The sequence below is a fragment of the Rhinoraja longicauda genome, chromosome 23 (genome assembly GCF_053455715.1).
Source record: "Rhinoraja longicauda isolate Sanriku21f chromosome 23, sRhiLon1.1, whole genome shotgun sequence".
In the NCBI taxonomy this organism is placed as follows: domain Eukaryota; kingdom Metazoa; phylum Chordata; class Chondrichthyes; order Rajiformes; family Arhynchobatidae; genus Rhinoraja; species Rhinoraja longicauda.
In genome coordinates this window covers 14,542,861-14,568,403 of record NC_135975.1, presented here as the reverse complement: position 1 = coordinate 14,568,403, position 25,543 = coordinate 14,542,861, and the positions used below count along the sequence as shown (strand labels likewise).

The 25,543-nt window shown below is 43.9% G+C and overlaps 1 protein-coding gene across 4 annotated transcripts in view; it reads right to left on the bottom strand.

The window, feature by feature from the left end:
- ccdc146 (coiled-coil domain containing 146) overlaps positions 1 to 25,543 on the bottom strand; it is a 101,713-nt gene that overhangs the window by 38,673 nt on the left and 37,497 nt on the right. For 3 of the 4 annotated variants that reach the window (XM_078419713.1, XM_078419714.1, XM_078419716.1), the window contains 4 exons: positions 11,286 to 11,343; positions 9,032 to 9,208; positions 7,450 to 7,523; positions 1,119 to 1,346 (listed from right to left, as the gene is read on the bottom strand). In XM_078419713.1, the coding sequence (XP_078275839.1) occupies positions 1,119 to 1,346; positions 7,450 to 7,523; positions 9,032 to 9,208; positions 11,286 to 11,343 (537 nt within the window). The remainder of the gene's footprint in view (positions 1 to 1,118; positions 1,347 to 7,449; positions 7,524 to 9,031; positions 9,209 to 11,285; positions 11,344 to 25,543) is intronic. The other variant, XM_078419715.1, reaches the window with a different exon arrangement.

The window sequence follows — 25,543 nt, the reverse complement described above, 5'->3', positions numbered from 1 at the left end:
AAACATGTATGTCAATGTTTGGCTTGTGTGGCAGAACACCTAGTTCTGCTGTCTCATAATTCAAGAGGCCCGATTCAATCTGAGCTCTGGTGCTATCTGTGTAGTGTTTGTAAATTCTTTCTGTGTTTGTGGAACACTTGATGGAAGCGTTTAAGATGTTCGTTGACTAAGTTTGCATGCATTATTTTTCCAGGATAAAGTAGGCACAAGATCCGTTTCATATTCTTTTGTACTTTATGTACAAGGAACACATCGAGAACAATTCATGAATTACTGAAGTTGTGATCTGTGTCTCCTTCCACTGGATGTATGGACACTAAGCGTCCACCATGCCAGTCAAGCTGAGGATGTGAGAAGCGCCAGCTTGCTCTTCACTACCCCTACTCTCTTAAATGCCTGTGGTCTTGTTTTACACATACAAAAGCTGCTTCCAAATAAAGTTCTCAGAAATCTCTTGCCAATGGCACTGTCAAACTCCAAGTCTTCCAGAGGAACAAAGACTTTCTCCTTTTTAAGAGCCAGATTTAAACAATGAGCATTTTTCTCTTGTGGAAAGATAATTTCATCAAATTTTAGATATGGCAGAAGAAAATTTAATTGCCGGTTAATTTGTCAAATCCTTAAAACAATAAAACTTGAGCTGTATTCCTATGATCACATGAAGCTCAAACCTCACTAATTTGGGCAATAATCATTCACATTTTGGTTTTGTATATATAGCTAAATGTAAAGGCTACTGTTGTCATTATCACAGGATGGACAAATCTTTTCAATATTATGACGGGCGGCACGGTAGCGCAGCGGTAGAGTTGCTGCTTTACAGCGAATGCAGCGCCGGAGACTCAGGTTCGATCCTGACTACGGGTGCTGCACTGTAAGGAGTTTGTACGTTCTCCCCGTGACCTGCGTGGGTTTTCTCCGAGATCTTCGGTTTCCTCCCACACTCCAAAGACGTACAGGTATGTAGGTTAATTGGCTGGGTAAATGTAAAAATTGTCCCTAGTGGGTGTAGGATAGTGTTAATGTACGGGGATCGCTGGGCGGCACGGACTTGGTGGGCCGAAAAGGCCTGTTTCCGGCTGTATATATATGATATGATATGATATGATATGACAAACCTTTCTCCCATTGACGCGGATTCCGACTCTTTACCCATCTCAATCATCTTATGCAAGTAGTTGCACTCTTGCTCTTTATTGTCCAATAAAGCTCTTCTTTCATCTAACTCTTTCATTACTTCCAATTTCTCAGATTCAATTATTCTGCATTTGTGCTCTATTTGATGTACAGAATTAAGAAGTTCCTTGCGTTGATCATCTATTTCAATCCTTGTCTTCTCTAAATTACTGAGATAAAAAAAAAATATTTTAACAAACTTTGGAAGGAGCAAAGCTTTCAAATTTTCAACGTAAAGGGAATGCATTATAAGCATTCATTCATAATGGAAGAAAAAGAAAGATAAAAGCAGAAGATGTGGGAATCTCAATGGGTATTGTGTAAGCATTTGCAAGTTCAGGGCTTCAGAACTATCTGATGGAAAGTCAGTTTCTTAAAAATAGCTTGTTGAATTTGAAGAACTCCAAAAACTGAATAGAAGATTTCTTTTTTACTGGCAAAACATTATGGAGATTAAACAAATTTTGTGAGAAAATGGTCACAAATGAAACCAAATCCTTTGTTTGATGATTGGAATTTCTGATGAGAGTGGCCCATTTTTGCACGTTAACATCAAGTAACTGGGATCAAGAGAGAGCAATGTTACTAGACCATTATTTCAGAGACCTAGACTGATAGTTTAACATGGTAGCTTGAGAAATTAAATAGAATTTCCTTGATATAGTTCTTATTGTTTCATCCTGCCCCCTCTTCCTCCCGTCTTAAATAATACACTAATTTTTGAAATTTTCAATCTAAAAGCTCAATTTCCATATCTAGAATGTATAGACAATTATGGCTAAAACATTTGCAAACTCCTCAATTGCTTCTTTTATTGGTCCACAATATAAATTATTATATCCAGGACAATTGGCCACTGTAAATTGCCCCCATTTGTAGGCGAATGGTAGAATCTGGGAAGTATTGATGGGAATATGAAGAAAATAAATTGGGATCAGTGTAAATGGTCGAAACATACTTGTTGATTCCATTTATCTATTTTAAACCTCATAATTTTTCTATAAACTTCGACTTAATTTTTAATTTTATTTCCTTATTTTCTATTATAGTCTCTTTATATTCATCTTTAATGAGGCTACATTTCTCCTTAACATTTTGTTCTTCACTGTTACTTCTAAAAACTTTTGTCAGATTTCTTATTTTATGCACGACTTTTGTTTAAGATAAATTCCTTTTATGAATCATTGCTTATTTACTTTATATCCTTTTGCTGACTTACATTGCTCAATTTCTTACTGTACATTCGTGTAAATCTTATTTTGGCTTGATACCATCTGACCATATTGTTTCTCAGCCACTTATCCAACCCAAAGTCAGATTAAAACAATGCATTAGAAATAATTCAGAAAAGATTTATGAAAACCAAACCTGGAATGGGCAAAGAAAGGGTAAGTTTGAAAACTACTAGTAAAATGTGGGTACCAAGTTCATTTGACAGCAAATCCTGTTCCAGCAGGATGGAAATCACCTAAAGCAAGACCCTGAGCTTCCAGAGGCATTGGTGGTTAGGCATTCCAAGGAAGCTTGGCCTTTAAGTGAACACATGTTGGGTATGGCATCTAAAATAAATGCCTTTCCACGCCCACCAAGAAGGGGAGCCAGTGCATGAGAATGCCAGCATAACTCTGACTTGGAAATGCAATGCTGTTCACTCATTGTTGCCTGGTTTAAGTCCTAGAATTCCCTCCCCAAGAAAACTGTAGGAGTTCAAGAAGATAGCTCACCATTCCCTTCTCAAGGGCAGTCAGACACGGGCAATAAATATTGACTGTGCCTCTGATGTCCACGTTCCAGAAAAACAAATTCAATAATCAATGTTGGGTTGAATGAAAATAAATTCCAAAGTTTAGAGGCTCAGCTCTAAAATTTACAAAGTTTAGCCATCCTCATGAATTCTGTGAAGTAAAACTTTCAAAGAATCTTTCAGGAAAATAGCTGTGAAGTTGCAGTACCTGTTAATAGATTTGCCTGTTGATTCTTAACCTCCATTGCTGCTATCACCTTGCTTTCAGGGATGTGTTCCAGTTTGTTGAGGAACATCATGGATATACATTCAAACAAATCCACATTATAGTTGCTCTAATTGAGTTATTTAAAAAAAAAAAATGTCTCAACCAATCTCTTCAGAACTGCCTGATGCTAAATGTGGAAGTTAGTGAGATGGAAGTGGTGTCTTGATAAGCACCACCATATCTTTCAACCCATGTTGTAAAATTAGATAAAATGTGGCTGACTGTTCCTGCAATTTTCTTGTGTAGGAAGGAACTGCAGATGCTGGTTTAAATCGAAGGTAGACACAAAATGCTGGAGTAACTCAGCGGGTCAGGCAGCATCTCTGGAGAGAAGGAATGGGTGACATTTCAGTTCGAGACCCTTCTTCATTTAAATTAAATCAGTAATGGTGTTTGAGATTAAAGCCTGGTGCTTGTCTGTGGGGTCATGGTCCAAGGATAAGTAGGAGGAGGTGTCTGAGAGTTGTCGCCTGGCCTCAGTCCGGAAGAGGTCAGTGCGCCAGACTACCACGACACCTCCCTTGTTGGCGGGTTTGATTATCCAGTCGGGGGTTGCTGCAGAGTGAGCGGGGGGCTGTACGTTCAGGCGGGAGAGGTTAGAGTAAGTAAGGGGAGTGGAAAATTTGAGGCGGTTGATGTCCCGTCGGCAGTTGGAAATGAAAAGGTCTAGAGAAGGTAGAGGGTCATCGGGAGGAGTCCAAGACGATGGGAAAGAGGGCATCCGTTTGGAGATGGGAGAAGGGGTCATCACTGGGTGGTGAGGACTCCTTCCCAAAGAAAAAGGCCTGGAGGCAGAGACAATAGAAGAAGAATACATTGTGACGGACCCGGAACTTGTTGAGGTGGGGGCGGAGGGGAACAAAGGTGAGACCTCTGCTGAGAACATACTGTTTCGTATCAGAAAGGGGGAGGTCAGGGGGGATGGTGAACACACGGCAAGGGTGGGGATTGGGGTCGGATGAGCGCAGGTGAGTAGATGGAGGCCGAGGCAATGTCTGGTGGGGGGATGGTGGGTGTTCAGAATGGAGGGGAGCATGAGGACTATTGTACGGGTGGGGAGTAGCTGGGGCATGAGGATTATTGTATAGGTGGGGAGTAACTGAAGAAGGGTTTTGACCCGAAACGTCCCCCATTCCATCTCTCCAGAGATGCTGCCTGACCCGCTGAGGTACTCCAGCATTTGTGTCTACCTTCAATTGAAACCAGCATCTGCAGTTCTTTCCTACACATTTTGTCTGCTCCAATGCAAAATCTCCTCAAGGTATGTGAAGGTTCTCCTCCTCTCTCCGACGAGAGTTCAGCAACATCCTCTCTTACTGCTCCCCCTTTGTGGTTCCTCTTTCCCTCCGACTCTACGACCACGTCTTAAGCCAGACCCGTTACCACAGCCACGTTTGTTTTCTCAGGACTTGCCTGCGCCTCCATCTTTTACCTCGAGGATTCCAGCTCCGGTTCCAGACATCCCATTTTGAACCCAACCCGGACTATCGATTCCAACAGTCGATCTGCCATTTTTCACAACAGTTCTCATTCCATGCCCTGCGTTCTACACTGGCTTTAATGCGCTGGCACCAACAGGCCCTTGCTCTGACTCTCCCACAGCTCCGGGCCTCACTCACCCATCCCTGCAATGGACCCCAACTGCACTTTATCCAACGCCAGATCCACACCCTCAACGTACGCTTCCTTTCCTGCCTGAACTCCACAAAAGATCGCAAATGTGCTCAACTCCAGACCGCTCTCTCCATCGACACTACTCGACTCGACCCCCCTGCAGGCCCAGGGCTCCTCTGCTGGACCACACCGCCTGCCTGGACACCACAAGGCCCAGTCACGCGACGCCATTGCTGGCACGAGGAGCAGCACCAACACTCACCACCTTCCTTGGCCCATCCTAGGCCCGGACCACCGGAGATGCAGCCATCGTCAACTTTTACCGCCTCCCTGGGGCCACTGCTGCCGACCTTCACGGCATCCCCGGGGCCGCTGCTGCTGACCTTCACGGCCTCCCCAGGGCCACAACCGCCGCTGCCGCCAACCTTTACCCCCTCAATGGAACGGCTGACCTTTACCGCCTCAACGATGACGCTGACCCTCGCTGCCTCCCCGGCCATCCACTGACCAGGACTATCGATGCTTTGTCCGCTGACCCGGACTCTAGTCCCCCGCGGGCCTCCACCAGTAACTCTGCCGACCCTCGTCACTCCACCGCCCAGCCATCATCTTACCCGAGTCCCAGGCTCAGAACCGGGTCCACAGCTTCTACAATGCAGACTGCAACACCACGGGGCCCGACTGCGCTGGGTCTTACTGTTCCCCCCCCTCCTACAGGGAACCTCAGTGAGGATTCCACTGGGTCTTCCCCTTCCCCTTTTGGACAGGTGGCCCCAGCTACTCCCCACCCATACAATAGTCCTCATGCTCCCCTCCTCTCGGAACACCCACCATCCCCCCACCAGACATCGCCTCGGCCTCCATCTACTCACCTGCCCTCATCCGACCCCAAACCCCACCCTTGCCGTGTGTTCACCATCCCCTCTGACCTCCCCTTTCTGATACTGAATGGTCTGTCCTCAGCAGAGGCCTCACCTTTGTTCCCCTCCGTCCCCATCTCAACAAGTTCGGGTCCGCCACGATGTGGAGCTCTTCTTCCGTCGTCTCACCTCCGGGCCTTTTTCTATGGGAAGGAGTCCTCACCACCCAGTGATGACCCCTTCTCCCATCTCCACTGGACCCCCTCCTCTTGGACTCCCCCGGATGGCCCTCTACCTTCTTTAGACCTTTCCATTTCCAACTGCCGGCAGGACCTCAAATTTTCCACTCCCCTTACTCAATCTAACCTCTCCCCCTGAACATACAGACCTCCTCCGCTCACTCTGCAGCAACCCCGACTGGATAATCAAACCCGCCGACAAGGGAGGTGCCGTGGTCGTCTGGCCCGCTGACCTCTCAGGCGACCAGGCGACAACTCTCAGACACCTCCTCCTACTTATCATGGACCATGACCGCACAGTCGAGCACCAGGCTCAATGATCTCAAAGACCATTACTGATTTCATTTACTGAAGAAGGGTCTCGACCCGAAACGTCACCCATTCCTTCTCTCTTTGTGCTGCCTGACCCGCTGAGTTACTCCAGCATTTTGTGTCTAACTGCAATTTTCTTTCCGGATATCAGTATTTATTTAATCCTCCTCCACATCCATTATTATAGGCAAAATGTCAGACTATTTCAAGTAGACTCATGCATCCATTATTTCCATTGTTCTATCTGCTTTTAACTCTGCTTCACCCATACTACCATCCTTTCTGGGATGAAGCAGTTACATTACAAGAACATATTTGATAAATTGGGCCCAGTCTCTTTAGAAGAATTAAAAGTAAACTTATTGAAGCACATTTGTTTCTGAGGGGTCTTGATGGGATGGATGGTGAGGGGCAGCAATCTCAAATTTGGGGATATAATCGCAATATAAGGGAGTGTCCCAATAAAACAGATATAGCAACATTTCTTCTCTCAGAGGATTGTAAATCTTTGTAATTCTTTAACCCAGAGAGCTGTAGATAGAAACATAATAAGTATATTTAAAGCGGACATAGTTTTCTTTGGACTACAAGGAAATAAAGGATTAAGGAAAGTGAGAATTGAGGCCAATGAAGTGATAAGGCGGATCTAATAAACTAGCACAGCAGGCTTGACAGATAACATGGACTACTTCTACTTCTTTGTTCTGCTATCATTGTGTCACTGATTAATATTGATACTCTGTTTTTCAATAGCTTTTAGGTTCTTGTCATGCCCAGCCTGTAAAAAGGTCCCAATAATGGCCACTCAGAATTGCAGCACCACCACGTCTTTTAAGAAGCAAGTTCTCAAGAAATGACTAATGGTTCAGAGCCTTCAAAATCTTGGTTTGAAAATATTTTGTGCCACTAATGACTATTCTGAAATGAATGCATTCTGTTTCAAACTAATATTCTGAATTTTTTAACTACTTGCTTACATGATATTAGGAGTTAAAATTGCAAGTCATTTCCTTCCCCAAAAAAACAAGTTATTTCAAAACATTAGCATTGTATGCTGATTGCAGCATTCAACATTTCCAGAAAGTGACAAATGTCAATACCAAGAAACAAAAGAAAATTTAAAAAGAAATTTGTGGTCTGTTATAAATAATCACATCTGTTGGTTTGCTCATTCAAAATAGGCTGTCGGTATCTAAATAAATTGCATCAATCTCCAATTTTCTAAAGCATGCATACTTGCGTTTGCGGTTTATTTTCTGTATATCTTTGGCCATTTGGCTAGGAATGGTATGCAGTTGGACCAGATCAATCTAAATACACAAGAAAATATACAAGAACATTTTTTTTACTTATTGGGAATTTATTTAATTAATGTAGTTTTACTGTATCAACATGAACTAATTAACAAACATAGCTCTTTAGTAATACTACCTTGCTTTGAAAGTGAGTTTCATTCACATTAAAAATAATGATTTTTATCAATATCAACAGGCATTATATTATTAACGGCGAAAGAGAAGGGGGCAACTTTGTTTTTCCATCCAACGCCAGCTAAAATCACCCACATATTTTACCCACTGACATCTCGCAATCATCCTGTAGTCTCACTCTTTTACCAACAAAGACAATTGTTCAAGGACAAAAAAAACTACTAGCTTACTTTCTGTGTTAGGTCAGAATGAGCAGAAGTGCAGCTCAAATTAGTATAAGGAAATCTTACTACATCCTTGCCTTGGAAACACTCAATCCATCGTCACAAAATCACCCAAATGAGAAGGCATCCCGAAAATGTCTGCACAACCTACATGAGACTACGATGGTGGATTCTTGCAGGAAGCTGGAGCTTTCATTAGTACCGCAAGAGCATGCAGACATGCAGATGTGACCAATGTTAAAATTGTATAGCCCTCCTACTATTAATGCCAGTGTGTTTCAATACTATCATGATCTCTTCTACTCAGATGCCACATTGTTAAAATGAAGGCTAAAATCCTTAGTTGAATCAGTTGTCATGACTGAATGCTGTTTTTTATTGATGCAAAAAAATGGAAGCCGATAATGTTGTTGGTCAATATCCATCACGGTTATGTGTATTAGGTGTCCATCAACAACTCCACTGCCGAAAATGTGCCGCACCAAGTTTTGCTCACCCGTCATTTATATTCTTTGCTGGCCTATATTGGCTCAGAATCCTCCAAAATCTCTTGTGTAATTGTCTTTCCATGTTCAAATCCCTTCATAGTTTTAATCCTCCCTATCACTGCGTCTTCTAACTAAACTTTTCCTGATTTTGAGCATGGCCCCCTCTTTTAACACTATCATTGGCAGCTGTGTAGCAAGCTGTGCGATCCAATACTTCAGAATTCACACCCTAAATCCATCTACCATCTATCTCTGTCTTTAAACATGACAACTTTAAAAAAAAACATACATTGAAAATATTGAGGCATTAAGGTTTTTATGAGAAGATAAAATGATCTAGCCTTAGACTGTTGTGATTAGAATGCATATACAAGATATTTTTTGCACTCCCAGTTAAAGATCATAATAACAGCATCCAATTAATAGAATAATTGTTAATAACCAACTTGTCAAGTGCTCATTTAATATGAGCTGCAAGGTTTAATGTTATGATACATCATGCATGTGATAATCTGAGTAATTATAATGGTTCATCTCACGTTCTTGATCAGCGAATGAGTCAGATGCTGGATGGCAAGGTTTTCAAAAGATTCAATGCTGGATTATCAATTCCATTCAATAAAACTTCAATAAAAGAGACATGTCATGTTCAAATAGCAGTTTGTACCATTCTTACCTTCAGGTGTGCTTCACTTTCTCGCTTCATTTCCAATTCCTTTTGTGAATTTTTCACATCTTCAATTTTCTTTTCCAAATCTTCTTTTGAGTTTTTGATTTCCCGTTTCCTCTGTTTAATATCTCGCTTTAGTTCAATGCAACTCTCTTTTAGCGCTTTATTCTTTCTTTCAAAATCCTGCCAAAAAAAACAAAAGGAAAATGTAAAAAATTAACTCCAGCAATCAAAAACATACTGCTGCTGAACAATGATATTAATTATACAAACAGCTCTATTTCTCCATATTAGGAAACATGCACTGTGCAAGCTTAATGCCAAACAGTGAGAAAACTCTGCAACAATGTGGAAAATATTATGCTTTGTTTTTTCCTCACTTGGCCAAAATAAGTTTGCTGCTGATCCACTTCATATGCACATTTTTACTGATTCATTGTTACATACTTACACTCTGCAATATGGCCTTGTATGCTGGCAAGGCCTTTCAGGATGGGCATGGGGTTGAAACCCTGCCCACAAAATGGCTGAGAATCTCTGACAGTTGGCTGAGCCAAGTGGCTTGGTTTAGAAATGGTCAAAAACTATGAAAGTTTCTGAATGATCCAAGACATCGATAAATATTAAACATTACAATTCATCTAAAAATAATAACCAATTACATATTTTTTAATGAAACATTTTAAAATATTTATATTAACCCCAGTCTTGGCAATCGTTTTGAAACAGATTTATAAATTATAATATAATAAATGAATTTACAATAATATTTATACATATTATAAATCCATTATAGAGAACTATTTACAGAAAACCATTGCCAATTTTAATTTTGGAACATAAGGAACATTAATATAGGAGTAGGATGTTAAGCCCATGAGCCTGTCCCCCATTTAGTGAGATCATAATAGATCTGATAGGAACTTGAGGGGCAACCTTTTCACTCAAAGGGTGGTAGAGGGTTGAATGAGCTGCCAGAGGAAGTTGTTGAGGCAGGTTCTCTAACAGCATTTAAAAGACACTTGGAGAGGTAAATGGACAGGGAAGGTTTATGGTTTAGAGGGATAAGGACCAAATGTGGACAAATGGGTCGGCAAACACGGGTTGGGCCGAAGGGCCGGTTTTCCTCCTTAATGACTATCTTTTGCCTAACTACATATACAGTTAAACTCCAAGAATCTGGCCCGCTCAACACTTGAGGTGCTGAACTCGCAGATGTTCTGGACTATTAGATATTACTACTATGAATAGTCAAACACTTTTAACTCGTTTTGTTTTAAAGGATGTTACACAGTATTATAATATTTTTTTCCAGTGAACTGGTTAATTTTAAATGGAATGCAGGGCTACTGAGTGTCAGGAGCCAAGGACCCAGTGATTGGAAAGGGCCCGTGAGAACCAGATCCAAAAAGAATGGGTAGGCAGAGGTGGGCAGGAGCGAGTACTTGACAAATATACCTACATATGTTCATAAAACTATGTAGTGTGAAGCCAATCTAAAATAGAAAGCAGTAGAACTCCGATAATCGGGTCCTGATCACTCATTGGTGCCCCAGTTTCTGCACCAGGTTCCAGTTCCTGCAATCACTTTAAGCTCACCTGCTTCTGTTGGCCACCCACCCATTTATTGAGTTAAATGAAATGTTACTGTATAACTGCGTAACGTCTTTAAAAAATGTTGATTAGAAGTGTATTTGAGTATTAATATTAAATAACATCCAATTTTCTGTCAGTCCAACAGCACCACGTCCAACGTGTGCTGGATTAACAGAGTTTTAATGTGGAAATGAGAGAATGAGAACAGAAAAGATTTACAAGTAAATCACCAGACTTAAGGGATTGATTTATGGGGAGAGGTCAGACTGTGCAGGAAACTGAGAGGTAATCTTGTAGAGGTGCACAAAATCATATCTAGGATGAATACACACCGTCCTCTTTGTTTCAGGTTTGAGAAATCAGGAATTAGAGGGCATAGGTTTAAGGTGAGAGGAGAATGATTTTAGAGGGGCAACTTTTTCAAACATAGTGTGAAATGTGTATGGAAAAAACTTCCAATGGAAGTGGTTTGGGGCAAGTCTATAATGACATCTAAAAGATATTTGGTAAAATATATGGATAGGAAAGGTTGTCAAACTTGGGCAAATGGGACTAATGTTGATGGGCCTTCTGGTTGGTGGGGATGGGCCAAGGGCCTGTTTCCCTGCTGTATGGCTCAATGACTATGATTCTATGAGATTGAATTGAAGGCTTAAAAACTCACTGCGGCCTTTGGTAGTCTCTCAAAGTCTTTTTTAAACATTACCAATTCTTCTTCTAAACTGTAACAAAATAGAATGATAAGATCTGGTTAAATGACGAGTTGTGAAAAATGGCCCAAACTTAATTCACAACTGGTTTGAATGAACTAATAACATTCCTAACAATTTGATCCTTTGGCATTTACCTTAAATTGCAAAACAATGCACATTCTAACTGCGGAAGAGCAATTTCAATTGAACATGTGGATAATTAGGCTCCAAACTAAAGCTCATAGTTTCAATATATCTATCCAGGAAGAAACACTTACAAGGCCAAGTTAGGTAAACAATTACTATTAAACTTTATTATAAACCCTGAAGACGCAAGTTCAAAGTGCATCACACAATCCACAGCGATTACCCTTCACAGATACTACCTGGTCTAATGCACAACTCTTGTCACACTGCATAAATGAAAAAAAAATGTACACGTCTCTGGAACTATCTAATGTCTTAAACACCCAAAACATTATGATCCAGGAACATACAAGAAGTAGGATCAAGAGCACTTATTCATCCCTTTTAAGTATACACCGCCATTAAATCACAGCTTGGTCAATCTTCCATCTCAGTTCCATTTTTCTGTACTATCCCTGCATCAATGGTGTGGATGTGCAGTTTACCAAGGAGTACAAATACCTTGGAGTGTAGTTGGACAGTAAACTGGATTGATCCAGGAATGCTGAGGCCCTGTACAAGAAAGGACAGAGCCGGCTGTACTTTTAGTGAAGGCTCCGCTCCTTCAACGTCTGCAATAAGATACTGCAGATGTTCTACCAATCGGTGGTAGTCATTGCCATCTTCCCCCCGCCCCCACCCCCCCCAACCCCCCCAATCTTTGCTCAACCCCAATCCTTTCCACTCGTCACTTTAGTTTCATGTTTCATGTGTTTTGTGTTTTATGACTATCGGCAGATTAATTTTCCTCCTGGGAAAAATAAAGTTCTCTCATTTCATATCGTACCGCATCCTTTTATTCATCTGTTCATCTGTCTTGTGCAGCTGGGCACATATAGCTCTTTCTAAAGATTTAGAAGGCTATGAGTAAAGACATTTCTCTTTCTTTAGATTTCCTCAAAGGTAAGGAGATGAAAATTGTATCCAATGCACAAATGTGGTCTGATTACAATTAGCCTTCCCAGGATAGAAATACAATCTCAGCCATTTTAATTAAACATGCAGTAGAGTTATGGCTACGCAACGTAGTCTGCGTCTAATATTTAGTTCAGTTGAAGTCAATATCCTTAAAAACCAACTTTGTTAAAAATCATTAATTCCATCTATTTCCTAATTACTTGCTGTCCCTGATTGTAACTTTGATATGTGTAAAAGGACACCCTTGCTTCTTTGAGTACCATCTCCTTTCCTATTTTTCATTTACATTTACAATGCTATTGAATCATTTACAATATATTCCATCTGCCCTTTTTTCTCTCCATATTCCTCTATTCCTTACACTTCCATGTGCCTATCTAAAAGCCTCTTAAACAGCACAATCATATCTGCTTCCACCACCACCCCTGGCAAAACGTTCCAGGCCCACACCACACTCTGTAAAAAAACATTCCCCGCACATCTCCATGAAGTTTTCCCCCTCTCACATATCTATGCCCCCCCCCCCCACCACCACCCTCTCTCCATCCCTCGAAATAAATCCTGATGAGAGAGAACAATTGGCAGGGGGAATTGGGGGTATGAATGTGAAGGTTGGCAGGACAACTGAAGCATGTTGAGACAGGAGTTTCCCGAGGACAAAAATAGGAAGAGGAGGATTGGGCAATTAATGAAAACTTGAAGAAAGTATTTGGATTCTGACAGTTAAATACAAACAATATCTTAGGACATTTCAAATAGGTATAAACTTAAAATATTGCTAAATCCACAGAGGTGCTTGCTTAATATTTGCCTGAAATCTGAATATCAATTTGTTATTAGATAAAGAAATTCAATTAACATTTGAAGAAAAAGGGACTCTTGATCTCTGAGTATAGCTTTGTTATTCTGTAGCAAGGCAACATATTTGGCAGCAAGAATAAATGTCACACTTTGGAATAAACCCAACACGAATGTTTGAGTTTGAAAACTATTATGAAAATTATTTTCTCCAAGTTATCCACTTTCAAACAACAATAAATTATATGGAAAGCTTTATATATACATAATGAATTCAAACTAAGAATGTTCACCATACAAACAAAATAATCTAATCTCATTTTCCCCCCTTTTTTTCATATAACTGAGTATAAATTTTAAATGATGCAGTCAGTAAACTTAAGACCCTTACTTAAAATAATCGGTCTAGCTACAAGATCTCCAAAATTTAATACTTCAATTAGATTGTTTTCCCTTAAACACTTGTTTGGCCTCCTGCCTGTTTTCTTTAGCTACAGCCTAGTTTTAAGAACAACAAGTGATCACGCAAGAGCAAACACACTCCTGCTTCAAATCCATCCATGGCTCTGTAATTTCTTCCCACCCTAAAACCCCTAGAGCTACTTCTCCAGTTCATCCAAGAATTTAATTATTTCATTACTAACATCTGTGCCCTCAGCTAGCCAGAATCTTAGTTCTGGAAACCTTCGTCTAAGCTTTTCTGTCTCTTTAACACACTATGTAACATCGATTGCTTTAACCAAACTTTTAGATATTTACCCTAATATCACCTTCTAAGGATTTGTTTAAAACTTATTTGATAATATTGCTGTGAAACACCTTAAGACATTTTGTTATGTTGAAAACGGCATTTGAAAATCAAGTTCTTGCTGCTGTCATTATTGTGGGGAAGACAATAACTGAAGGTGTCAGGGTAAAAATAATTACTAGTAACTCATTAATCTGATTGTGAATTGTGTAGAAACCTATTTTTCCAAATGGTGGTTGGAAAATGGAAATCACAAGCGTGAATAGTAGCTGAAGTGTCCAGTGAAAGAAATGGGATCCGGCAGTGATGACGTCAGCCTGACCTTCCAAGTTCCTATCCGAAGCTACCCAAGTGGAATACGAGGTGCTGTTCCTCCAGTTTGCCTGTGGCCTTCTGCATTCCCGCGACCCGAGGCTAAGGACAGAAAGGTTGGTGTGGGAATGGGAATGGGAATTAAATTAGTTAGCAACTGGAAAATCCAAACAGCCTTGGAATCGCCTTGGAAATCCAGACAGCTTGGCATCACCGATGCAAAGGATGCCACATTGGAAGCACTTGAGTGCAGTGGACGAGGTTTGAAAAGGTGTATGTAAGGACAGCTGGAGTCCCTGGATGAAAGTAAGAGAGGTGTAATTAAACTAATTAAAAGGAATGCATTGGATACAAAGTCTGTCCCTTCCTTTGTGTTTTAATAGTATACTAGACCAAGTGGACCCGTTGGGCTCAATCCTGCATTGGTGCAGCACCATCTCCTCTCCCCCTCCCCTCCCCTCCTCCCTTTCCCCCTCCCCTTCCCCCTTCCCCTACCCCCCACTCCATCCCCCTCAACCCCCCTTATCCTCCCTCCTCCCCCACCCTCCCTCCTCCCCCTCCCTCCCTCCCTCCCTCCCTAGGAGATAGATTTAAACTTTAAAATGTGAATAACTTTTAAAATATAACACTGATTTCAATGAAACTTCTTCCATTAGCACCAAAGGGATGACGGTGAGTAAGGTGGGCCTAAAATTGTCATGCTATCGTGTACCGTTTTGGCTGTAGTTCAGGAACAAACAAACAAACAAACGAGAGTTTTAGTATATAGATGTTAAATGTATGGTTTTAGTGTTCTTTAGCTTGTTTTACGTGTGGGGGGTGGGGGGAGGGGGTTGGGGCAACATTTTTCTAATCTCTTACCTTGATGGAGATGCAAAAAAAATTGTATCTCCGTCCGCACTGCGGCCTAACAACGAGGAGTTGGCGGCCTTTGCTGGAGACCGACTTTTGAGAGCTCCACCGCGGAGAGCCTACGGGACTTTAACATCGCGGAGCCCGCGATCCCTTTCCAGGGATCGATCTCAGAGCTCAAACCATGGGTGCTTGCGGACTTAACATTACGGAGCTCACGGTCTCTGGTCAGAGACCGACATCGGGAACTCCAAGCCGCAGGGGCTTCGACTGCCAGCTGCGGGAGCTTCGATCACCCCGACAGATGGTCGACTGCCCCAACCGTGGGAGAATAAAGAGGAAGAAGGTTGGACTTTTTTGCCTTCCAGCACAGTGAGAAATGTAAGGAATCCGCTGTGGTGGATGTTTATGTTAACCTTTATGTAGTTGTGTGCCTTTTGCTTTATTTTTTCGTAATGGCTGTATGTTAATTCACATATCACTGTACCTTAATTATTACATGTGACATTAAAAGACCTTTGAAAATGGTCAGCTGTAGGAAGTTCAATGACATGTAACACTGTGATTATACGTGATTGTCCTGTGGTTAAAAGAAGTTGATGCAAGGTTGACAAGCAGGGCCTTATCGTTGCTGAAGCTCCAGTGTCACAGATAGTTAATGGCTGCTATGGTTCTTTTGAGAACTCGTCCTGCTATATTCACTGCTGTCAACCTATTAAAACCTTGGCCCCCTCTTTCTAAACACCGCCAGCTCAAGGATCCCTAAAATCAAGAGTCTACAGAAACAATATTTCAGTTACTACTTTAGCCTCTTAACTGAGTTGTGAATGCAGGATAGTCCATCATGCAAACAAGCCCCCCCCCCCCACCCTCACCATCAGGCTGAAGACACAAAAGTTTGAAAGTGTGTAACACCAGATTTAAGCAAATCTTCCCCACTGTTATCAGGCTCCGATGAACCTCACATGTTAAGGATGAATTCTCGAACGTTCAATCCGCCTTGTTGTGACTCTGATACTTTGTTTTATAAGGTCATAAGGAACAGGAATAGAATTAGGCCATTCGGCCCATCAATCTACTCCGCCATTCAATCTCGGTGCAAAGTAATAAACCAATGCCAATACCAATTTATGGCAATTATTCAAATAAATTATTTACAAAGTGAATCTTTCCTTTACAGCCATTGAATTTCCCTTCCCCTTCAATTTGGTGTATTGTTATCCACTGTGCATGTACTGTGTGCCCATCAGTGTTTGGCTCTTGCTGATATTGTGGTTGTTATGCCTATTTAATGCATACTTTCAGTATGCTGAATGTTTCACCCTCCAGATAGCCTTTGATAGAGGGAGTATGTCATCCATCATTTTGTAACATATTAACTCAGCAATTGCTGCCTATTCACTGTGAAATAAATATTTTACAAACAAGTCATAACATCTGCTGCCTAGAAACATGTAAGCTGCACATTGGCTAAACTCTAACTTGAAATCAGTCCAATATTTTGACCTTTCTTTGACTGTTCATTACAATTTCTAACAAATGTGTTTTCTATGTTTAGAAGAAATTCCTTTTTGTTTACTCCTATGCATATCAGTTTTTGAAAAGGTTTCATTTGGCAGATTTATTGCCTCGTTCCAATTGCTGGAAAAACAGATGTAACCACAGAAGAAGTGGAATTTCTGACTGGGTGGTGAAATTAACATTCTATCCATGGGAAAGAAGATGGAAGAACTTAGAGAAAATGTTGACAAACTATTACAAAGAGCTACATTCTGTAAACAAATCACTTAAACAAGATAATTAAATGCAAATGTGTTACCAATCACAGGAAAAGATTACGAACGATTAAGACGATAAACAGAAATTGGTTGGGGTTAGTAGCAAAAGACTTACATGATGGCAAAGACTAAAGATATAGCGAAGATGATAAATCTAGACACAATTGAATGGAAGGAGACCAGATGATGCAGAAAAATAGAAGCAAACACGTAGTTGGGGTGGAGGTGGTTTGGATAACAGGACATTAAAACCTACATAATCCACATTGGTACTAATGACATCGGTAAAAAGAGAGAGGCGGTCCTACAACAAGAATTTGGACAACTAGCTCACAGATTAAAGAACAAGACCACCAAGGGTGTAACTACTGGTTAACCTCCAGTACCACTTTCCAGTGAGTAGAGGAGCAGGAGGGTCAGATGAAAATATAGCTAAAGGGGTGATGTAGATCTAGATTTTTGGATGACAGGGACCACTTTTGTGGGAAGTGGGACATATGCAAGCAGCGGTCCAATGCACCTGAACCTGAACAATCCAACATTCTTGTCAGTTCAGTTCAGGGTGCGAGTTCAGGGCCAATGTGTTCTTGCACGGGTGAAAAGAAAGAAATTCAAATCTAGTGAATCATGAATGTCAGGAGATATTGTGGGTTTGATAAAGAAAACAATAACAAGCATATGGCAGGTATAGAATAATGAATTCAGGCAAGGCCTTTCAAGAGTATAGAAAGTCTCAGAAAGATGCTTAATTAAAAACACTAGGAGGACGAAGCGAGACCATGAAATATCAATGGTAGATAAGATTAAGGAAAAATCTCAGTAAATTAAGGGCAAGATGATAACGAGAAAAACAGTGGGTCCCGTCAAAGATCTGTGCATGAAACCAGAGGATGTGAGTGAGGTTTTAAAAGGATACTTCTCATCTGTTTCACATGGGGGAAAGATGTTGTAGTTGCAGATTTCAGGGAGCTTCATTCAGTAAGCCCTCTGAAAATTAAATGCCTGACAAAAATGTTAGAGCCCAAGGCAAGTTGGCAAATTTGACCCAAACTTGATTGGTAATAGGACAGAGTGCTTTGTGATGGTGGGTTGCTTTTGTGATTGGAAGCCCGTGACCACTGGTGTACAACAAGAATTAGTGTCGAGAGCCTTCCCTTTTGTCATATAGATTAATGACGGAGAAAAAATTGGAGCTGATATGATTAATAATTTTGAAGATGACACAAAAAATGACTGGTGTTGTTGACAATGAGGATAGTCTAAGGTTATGAAATATTATCAGCTGGTTAATTGAATGGAGCAATCATTTAATGGCGTAATTTTGCTTCTATCTCTTATGTTCTTTGTTTCCATGTAATCTCCCTGCAGTAATCACACACCATTGTCTTTTAAGAATACATTCGGTTAGTTTCATAGCATGTGTCGATTCAATTTGACAAGCAATCAATTCTATTGACACTTGTGGGGGACCTCATTGAAACTTACTGAATAGTGAAAGGCTTGGATAGAGTGGATATGGAGAGGATGTTTCCACTAGTGGGAGAGTCTTGGACCAGAGGGCACAGCCTCAGAATAAAAGGACGTACCTTTAGAAAGGAAATGGCTTTAGTCAGAGGGTGGTGAATCTGTGGAACTCATTGCCACAGACAGTTGTGGAGGACAAGTCATGGGTATTTCTAAAGTGGAGATTGATAGGTTCTAGATTAGTAAGGATGTCAAAGGTTATGGCGAGAAGCCAGGAGAATGGGGTTGAGAAGGAAAGATAGATCAGCCATGATTGAATGTTGGAGTAGACTCTATGGGCCGAAAGGCCTAATTCTGCTTCTATGACTTATGAACCTGTGCAATGATAGTCTATTAAACAATTTAACAAATAGTCTTCAGTATTTCTTGTTTACAGTAGCAAAACTAAACACAGCTAATGAGAAGATATTTGTACTTTGTGATTTTGCACTTTGTTATTATGAGAGTGAAACTCCCTAGCGCCCAACTCCCTTTTTCCACATAAACACAATTTATTTTTATAACGCGATGTTCTATAAGGTAAGGTTTCATAGGAATGCAACTCTCACATTATAGCAGATCTACCTGTATTGGTGAAGTACTACTACACTGCCATTGCATAATCCTCAAAATACACTAGCAAGATAGTATCCTCTCCCTGGCTAATTTCCCCAGCATCTAGATTCTGAGCAGAATACCAGATTGAAAGACATACCAAAATAAACATTGTACTCCAAGATCAATCATGGCCAGTAAGTTCCAAAAGAACAGAGATAGCATTTCAAGGACATCTCAAATCCTCCTTGAAAAACTATAAAATCTTCATCAGCACACGAATCCCTGGCTCAAGTTGCTCAAACTTGCAGAAAAGCATCCGCGAAAATTGCAGGTAGTTAGTGTTTCTCCAATGGAAGTGGAGTGCAAATACAAACTGCAAAGAGCATACAACATTGCAAACAATCCACTCACCCATCCTCCCCATCATGAATCAATCTACTTCACTTGTTGCAGCTACTAAAGATCCCACTTATGATCAATGATCACCACAGAACCCACAGAACTGTCTTAGAAGCAAATCATCCTTGACCCTTGTAAGATTTGAGAAGTTTTCCCTCATTCTGAAAGCAACACCAAACCAAAAAGCTGCAGTTTGGACATTTTAAACGGGAGACTGGGGCTGATAGCGGAGAAAGGCTGCGGTCAGTTTACCAAGGGATGTCACAATCTGTGGGTCCTAAAATGGCCGCAGGACCTCGTGACCAGCCACAAGAGCAAAAACCTTACAGCCCAGTCTCTAGGTTTCTGCAAAGCCACGGCCAGAACAATGGATGGGTATTGGCCATGCAGAAACCTGCGAAACCAGGTCGAAGTCCAGACACTGGGGCGCTGACATCAGCATACTCACAATGCCCCAAGCCGACCTACACAGTTAATCTCGTTAAGGGGGCACAATAGCCCATAGAACACTACCTGGTAGGTGATGGGAAACCAGTTAAACCCATCACCTCGCAACGAAATACCAATTAACACCGTCTGGCCATCCCCGGTACCTGATCTCTAAGCGCAGATCAGAGAGAAAACTCATACATATCTTTTAAACAAAGAGATCCCGAGATCTGGCGGGAGATAGGACGGGTCAGAATAGTATAACTGGCCACGACTTTTGGGTTTTAAACTCATGCAAGAAACTCAAGTCAAACGGATGCAGGAGGAAGAAAAGACAGGCAAGAAGAACGGATGCAAGAGAGAGGAACCGGCACGCAACTCGAGAAGAAATACTGCAAGAAAACCTGCAAGGAACGCAAGAAACGGAAGGAAGAAACTCACGGGACAAGCACGACCCTCACGGAAAGCAGCGGAGAAGCAGCACGAACAGCCAGTAACCCCAGTAATAGCCCCATGGTGAGCATGTACCCCAATCCTGCATATCCTGGACATAGTTTAGTGTAGAGGGGAGGGTGGTTTGAATAAACGTGGGTGTGTAAAGGAATATGTGTTGGTCAATTTTGCGATGTGTCATACGTTCCCCATCTTACAGTCGTGTATATGTCTTGTAGAACTGTGTGTTTTATGATTCATAGTCAAAAGTATTCATGTAATTCGGTATGTGTCTTTTAGATATGTCTTATAGAACTGTATAAGTATTCATGGACAATAGTCCCAAGCGCTCAATAAAAGCCTTTTCCATTTAAACCCTGGTCTTCAAATCTGGTCTGGTTGAATTTTCTGCACTATAAACGCTCCTGCATCTAAGTCCAGTGTCTAGAACCGTAGGGGGTGAGTGGGTCGAACCACTCACGGGGAACCAGTGTGCGCGGCCTGGTCAAGGGATCAGAGCAAGGCACGGGGACCTTAGGTCGGGCGAAAGCTCGGCGCAGAAACCCCTTATAGATAATGGCGACCACGAAGGGACACTGGCAGCAGGACAATATTGTACCAGAAAAAGATTTTAAAACTAGGGATGTAATGGACGAGCGCATTGCGGACTATGTTTTTAGCAAGGTGAATATCACCAAACAATGGATGTGTGGTTTGTTAGAGGACAAGCGCCCACTGGATGCAGCGATCCGGTGGACGGCCAGTAAAGCCCACAAGAAATCTGTAGAAAAGGCGGTCTGGCTGACCTGCTATAAAAAGCAGGTCCAGCTTTTGGACCGCGTGGTTGTGGCACAGGCAGCCCAGATCAGGGACCTTCAGGTGGAGGTAGAGGAGAAGGCTGCGGGTGGGAACTAATTGATTGAGGCTCTGGACTCTTTAAACAAGGAGCGCCGGGTCGTGACCAACCGCCACGAAGCCAGGGTAGAGCTGATGGAGTGTCAGATCACTGAGGCTATGCTCAGTGAGGGCTGGCTCCGGGAGCAGTGCGCTTCCCTGAGCCGCCAGCTGGAGACCCAGGAAGAGAACCTTAAGGGAGTTAGGGCAGCATATAAGATGGTTTTGGAGGACAGGTCGGAAGGGGCCGACCACGGGGCCTGCCTGCAGGAGATAGAGGGTCTGTGGGGTGCTTTAAATAAAGCAAGCGGGCTGGTCTGTTTGATGAACCCCCCCGCGGGCCAGTCACTAGCGGGTGCGAAGGTCCCGGTTCCGGTCCCTAGAAAGACCATGGTGGCTTCAGCCCCCAGACTCCGCGATCCCCCTAGCTACAAGGCATCCTGGAAAAGGGGTAGTGTAGGGGAGAGAGAGAGAGAGGAGCTCCCGGTCGAGGACTCGGCACCGGCGCCCATGTGCCCGGTCCTGGAAACCAGACGGGGACCCACCGCGCTGAATGGGGACGCCGGACCCATTCAGAGCGAGAACGTGGTGCCCCACAGCTCCCAGCAGTTAAGAGCTATGATCAGGCATGTTGCAAAATTGTCCGAATCAGGGGACCCTTCATTGCATTTCAGGGAGATAGAGCAAACCGCCGCTATCAACGGTTGCGACGAGGGAGAACGGGCAAAATTGTTGCTGTTCTCCCTGGACAGCTCGATCCTCCAATGCCTCTCAGATGAAAGTAAAAGAGGGACCAGGACCTACGATCTCCTACGGGACGAGGTCCCGGAAGTCTTGGGGATGGGCGATGAGGGTCCATTTGCCCGATTAGGGAAGACCCTCTAGATGGAGGGAGAACCCCCGGGTTTTTGCGGCGCGACTGTGGACAGTGTATCAGAGCAGCTGCCCGCACGTCCCCGCGCGGGATGTCCTGGTCGGGAATGGGAGAGCCCAGTGGCTCCGATGTTTGGTATCAAACAGCCTGGCGGCTGTCAGGGAGCAGGCGAAAGCCTGGTTTGATCCCACAAATAGTACGGAGGAGACGGTTTTGGACCGTCTCACAGTAGGGTATAGGAACACCCGGAGTACGTCTACCCGACTAGTAAAAGGGAAGGTGCACGTAGTGGAGGCTACTGCACCGGCCCAAAAGGGGTGGCGACAGGAGGGTAACCCTACCACACAGTCCAAGTGTTTCAGGTGCGGTAAGGTGGTGCACTGGCGGATGGATTGCAGGGCCCACACCAAGGAAGATAGGGTTGGCACCACCCTGCGCGCCGATGTCCCAGTTAAGCCCGAGATTATCGAAACGATGATCGAGGTGATGCGGTCCCTCATGGCCGCACAGGCGAAGGTGGCAGTCGCTACCGGCTCCCCGGGTGCAGGGGGGGCACTGGACATTCCCCAATGACATCAGCCCGCGCAGCCTGCCTATCTGTGTCTTCTCCGCTACGATGCGTGGAAGTGGCCGCTTGTGGAGATGGTAGTGGAGAGGCAAAGGGGCAATTATCTGTTGGACACGGGGGCTTCATGCACCGTGGTCCACACAGAGGAACCCTTTGACTCGCCCCTGTCCACAGGGGTCCCTTTCGCACTGGCGGGGTTCACAGGGAACGAACAGGCTGGCGCGCGTTCCATCCCGCTGTCCATTCATTTGGGAGCACTCCATACCACATGGGAGTGTATCCTGATGAAGTGGCCTGGAGCACAGGGGTCAACCACAGGGGCCAGCCCTGTGAGTGGGGACTCACAGCCAAGGATGAGGCAGGTCACGCAGACAGGCAAGGTTGCCTGCGTGAGGGGGAGGACATTCTCCAGGAATGGAGAGTCTCGCGTTTTGGGTGGGATTCAGACGAGGAAGAGCCTGATCAGCTCGACCAGGGGCTGGATCCCATTACGGAGGAAGAGGAGTCGGAGGGGGACGACAGTAACGTCCCCGACTCAAGCACCAGGAAGGCGGGGGTAGCGGGCGGAGGCTCACCACCTGTAGGTACAGGCAGGCTGAGGCCGGATGCCGCGGGTACACCCAGCACCAAGGGGGCAGAGCTGGATGAGGCGGGGCCAGGGTCGGTAGCTGCGGGGGGTACCCGAGCTGCGGCACGGCAGGAACCGGTCCTCAGCCAGGCTGTCCAGGGGGCAGTGCCTAAGGTGACTCTCCGCAGGTCTAGCAGGGGACCCCAACCTAGAAAGTTTTGGCCAGAGGTCAATCACGCCCCGAGGTGCGGGAGCCAAGTGAGGAGGAGGGAGCTAACGTTTCAGAGGAGGTTTAGCCCCCGCCAGGCAGCGACAGGCTGTGGAGGATCAAAGGTGGGAGACAGCGTGGTGCAGCCGCAGGAAATGAACCGCTGCAGCCCTGACAGGGATTAGCTGAGCCGTCCTGGGAAGGCGGCGCTGTATTATATTTTAGATAGATAAGGATTAGGAAATATAGATAAGGATTAGGTAATTAGATAAGGATAAGTAATTTAGATAAGTTTTGTGGGGATAGAGGTAAATAGAGTTGATGCGTCCAGGATGTGTGGGTGTGGGGTGCAGGCTGGGGGTCAAGAGACCCGCCCGCAGAGGCGTTAACAAAGCCAAGCGCTCCCCAAGAGGCTGGCTATACCATATTTCTTTATCTATTTTTTCTGGAGTTGAAGGAGGCACACGTATGGTGGATCGTTGCCACGGCGATCGGATGTGGGTGGGCCTATCGGGGCCGCACCAAGGACATCATCATTTACGGCTGCTCCGGCGACACGGCTCCCATCGCGACCGATGGGACTGGAAGGAGAGAAGCGGAGGAGACCGCAGTTCACTTCCATGAAGGCCGGTGGTCGGGGTGGCTGGGATCGAACTCTTCAGAGTATTCCAACACCTCAGGCTTTGCTTATCGGGACACTTCGTTATTGTGCCCGAGAGTCAAGATCATCGCCCAAAGGGTAAGCGCCACCGTTGGCAAAAGGATCTGCCTGGTATGCACGGGGAAGGTCCCCGCGAGCAGGCGGTGGTGGCTGAGGAAAACGAGCAGGACAATGGCCAACTCCATTGTTGAGTGGGAGAGACTTGACAACGACACTCACAGGACTATTTCTGGGACTAAAGAACAGTTGAGTGTGTGTTGGGACAAATGGTGGGAACCGGATGAGGGGATCTATATGTGTATGTGGGGTTCGAGGTATAGCTGACGTGCGGGTGGGCGAGCAGGACCCAGCCGCAAGCTGCTAGGAGGACGGGCCCCCTCCGCACCGAGTGAACTGTGATTTGCATTGTCCTTTTTCAAAATTGTATAAAGAATGATTGTGTTGAAGGAATGTAAAAAAATGTATCGTTTTGCTGTTGTGTTGTTTTCATGTCCTACATTAAAGCTGACACCAGTAGGAGGATGGCGGAGGCATCGGCCTGGGACAAGGTGTAGGTGTATATGTCTGACATGAAAATGTACATACTTGTAATATAGTTTTGCCCGGGACACGGGCAGTAAAGGTCAGCCTAGAAGATGGGGACTGTACGTTCGCAATGGAACACTAGTTAGTTAAAACCTCAGGGGTCTGGATGTGGAGAATCGGGAAAACATTGCTCAACCACATTATTTAATTGATTCGATAAGCTGGGGTTATGCAAATCAACAGGAGGGACTGTAAGATTTGAGAAGTTTTCCCTCATTCTGCAATCAACACCAAATCAAAGAGCTGCAGTTTGGACATTTTAAACGGGAGACTGGGGCTGATAGCGGAGAAAGGCTGCGGTCAGTTTACCAAGGGATGTCACAATCTGTGGGTCCTAAGATGGCTGCAGGACCTCGTGACCAGCCACAAAAGTAAAAACCTTACAGCCCAGTCTCTAGGTTTCTGCAAAGCCACGGCCAGAACAATGGATGGGTATTGGCCATGCAGAAACCTGCGAAACCAAGTCGAAGTCCAGACACTGGGGCGCTGACATCAGCATACTCACAATGCCCCAAGCCGACCTACACAGTTAATCTCGTTAAGGGGGCACAATAGCCCATAGAAAACTACCTGGTAGGTGATGGGAAACCAGTTAAACCCATCACCTCGCAACGAAATACCAATTAACACCGTCTGGCCATCCCCGGTACCCCCGGACATAAGCGCAGATCAGAGAGAAAACTCAATACATATCTTTTAAACAAAGAGATCCCAAGATCTGGCGGGAGATAGGACGGGTCAGAATAGTATAACTGGCCACGACTTTTGGGTTTTAAACAAAAAGTCAAACGGATGCAGGAGGAAGAAAAGACAGGCAAGAAGAAGCGAAGTGCAAGAGAGAGGAACCGGCACGCAACTCGAGAAGAAATACTGTAAGAAAACCTGCAAGGAACGCAAGAAACGGAAGGAAGAAACTCACGGGACAAGCACGACCCTCACGGAAAGCAGCGGAGAAGCAG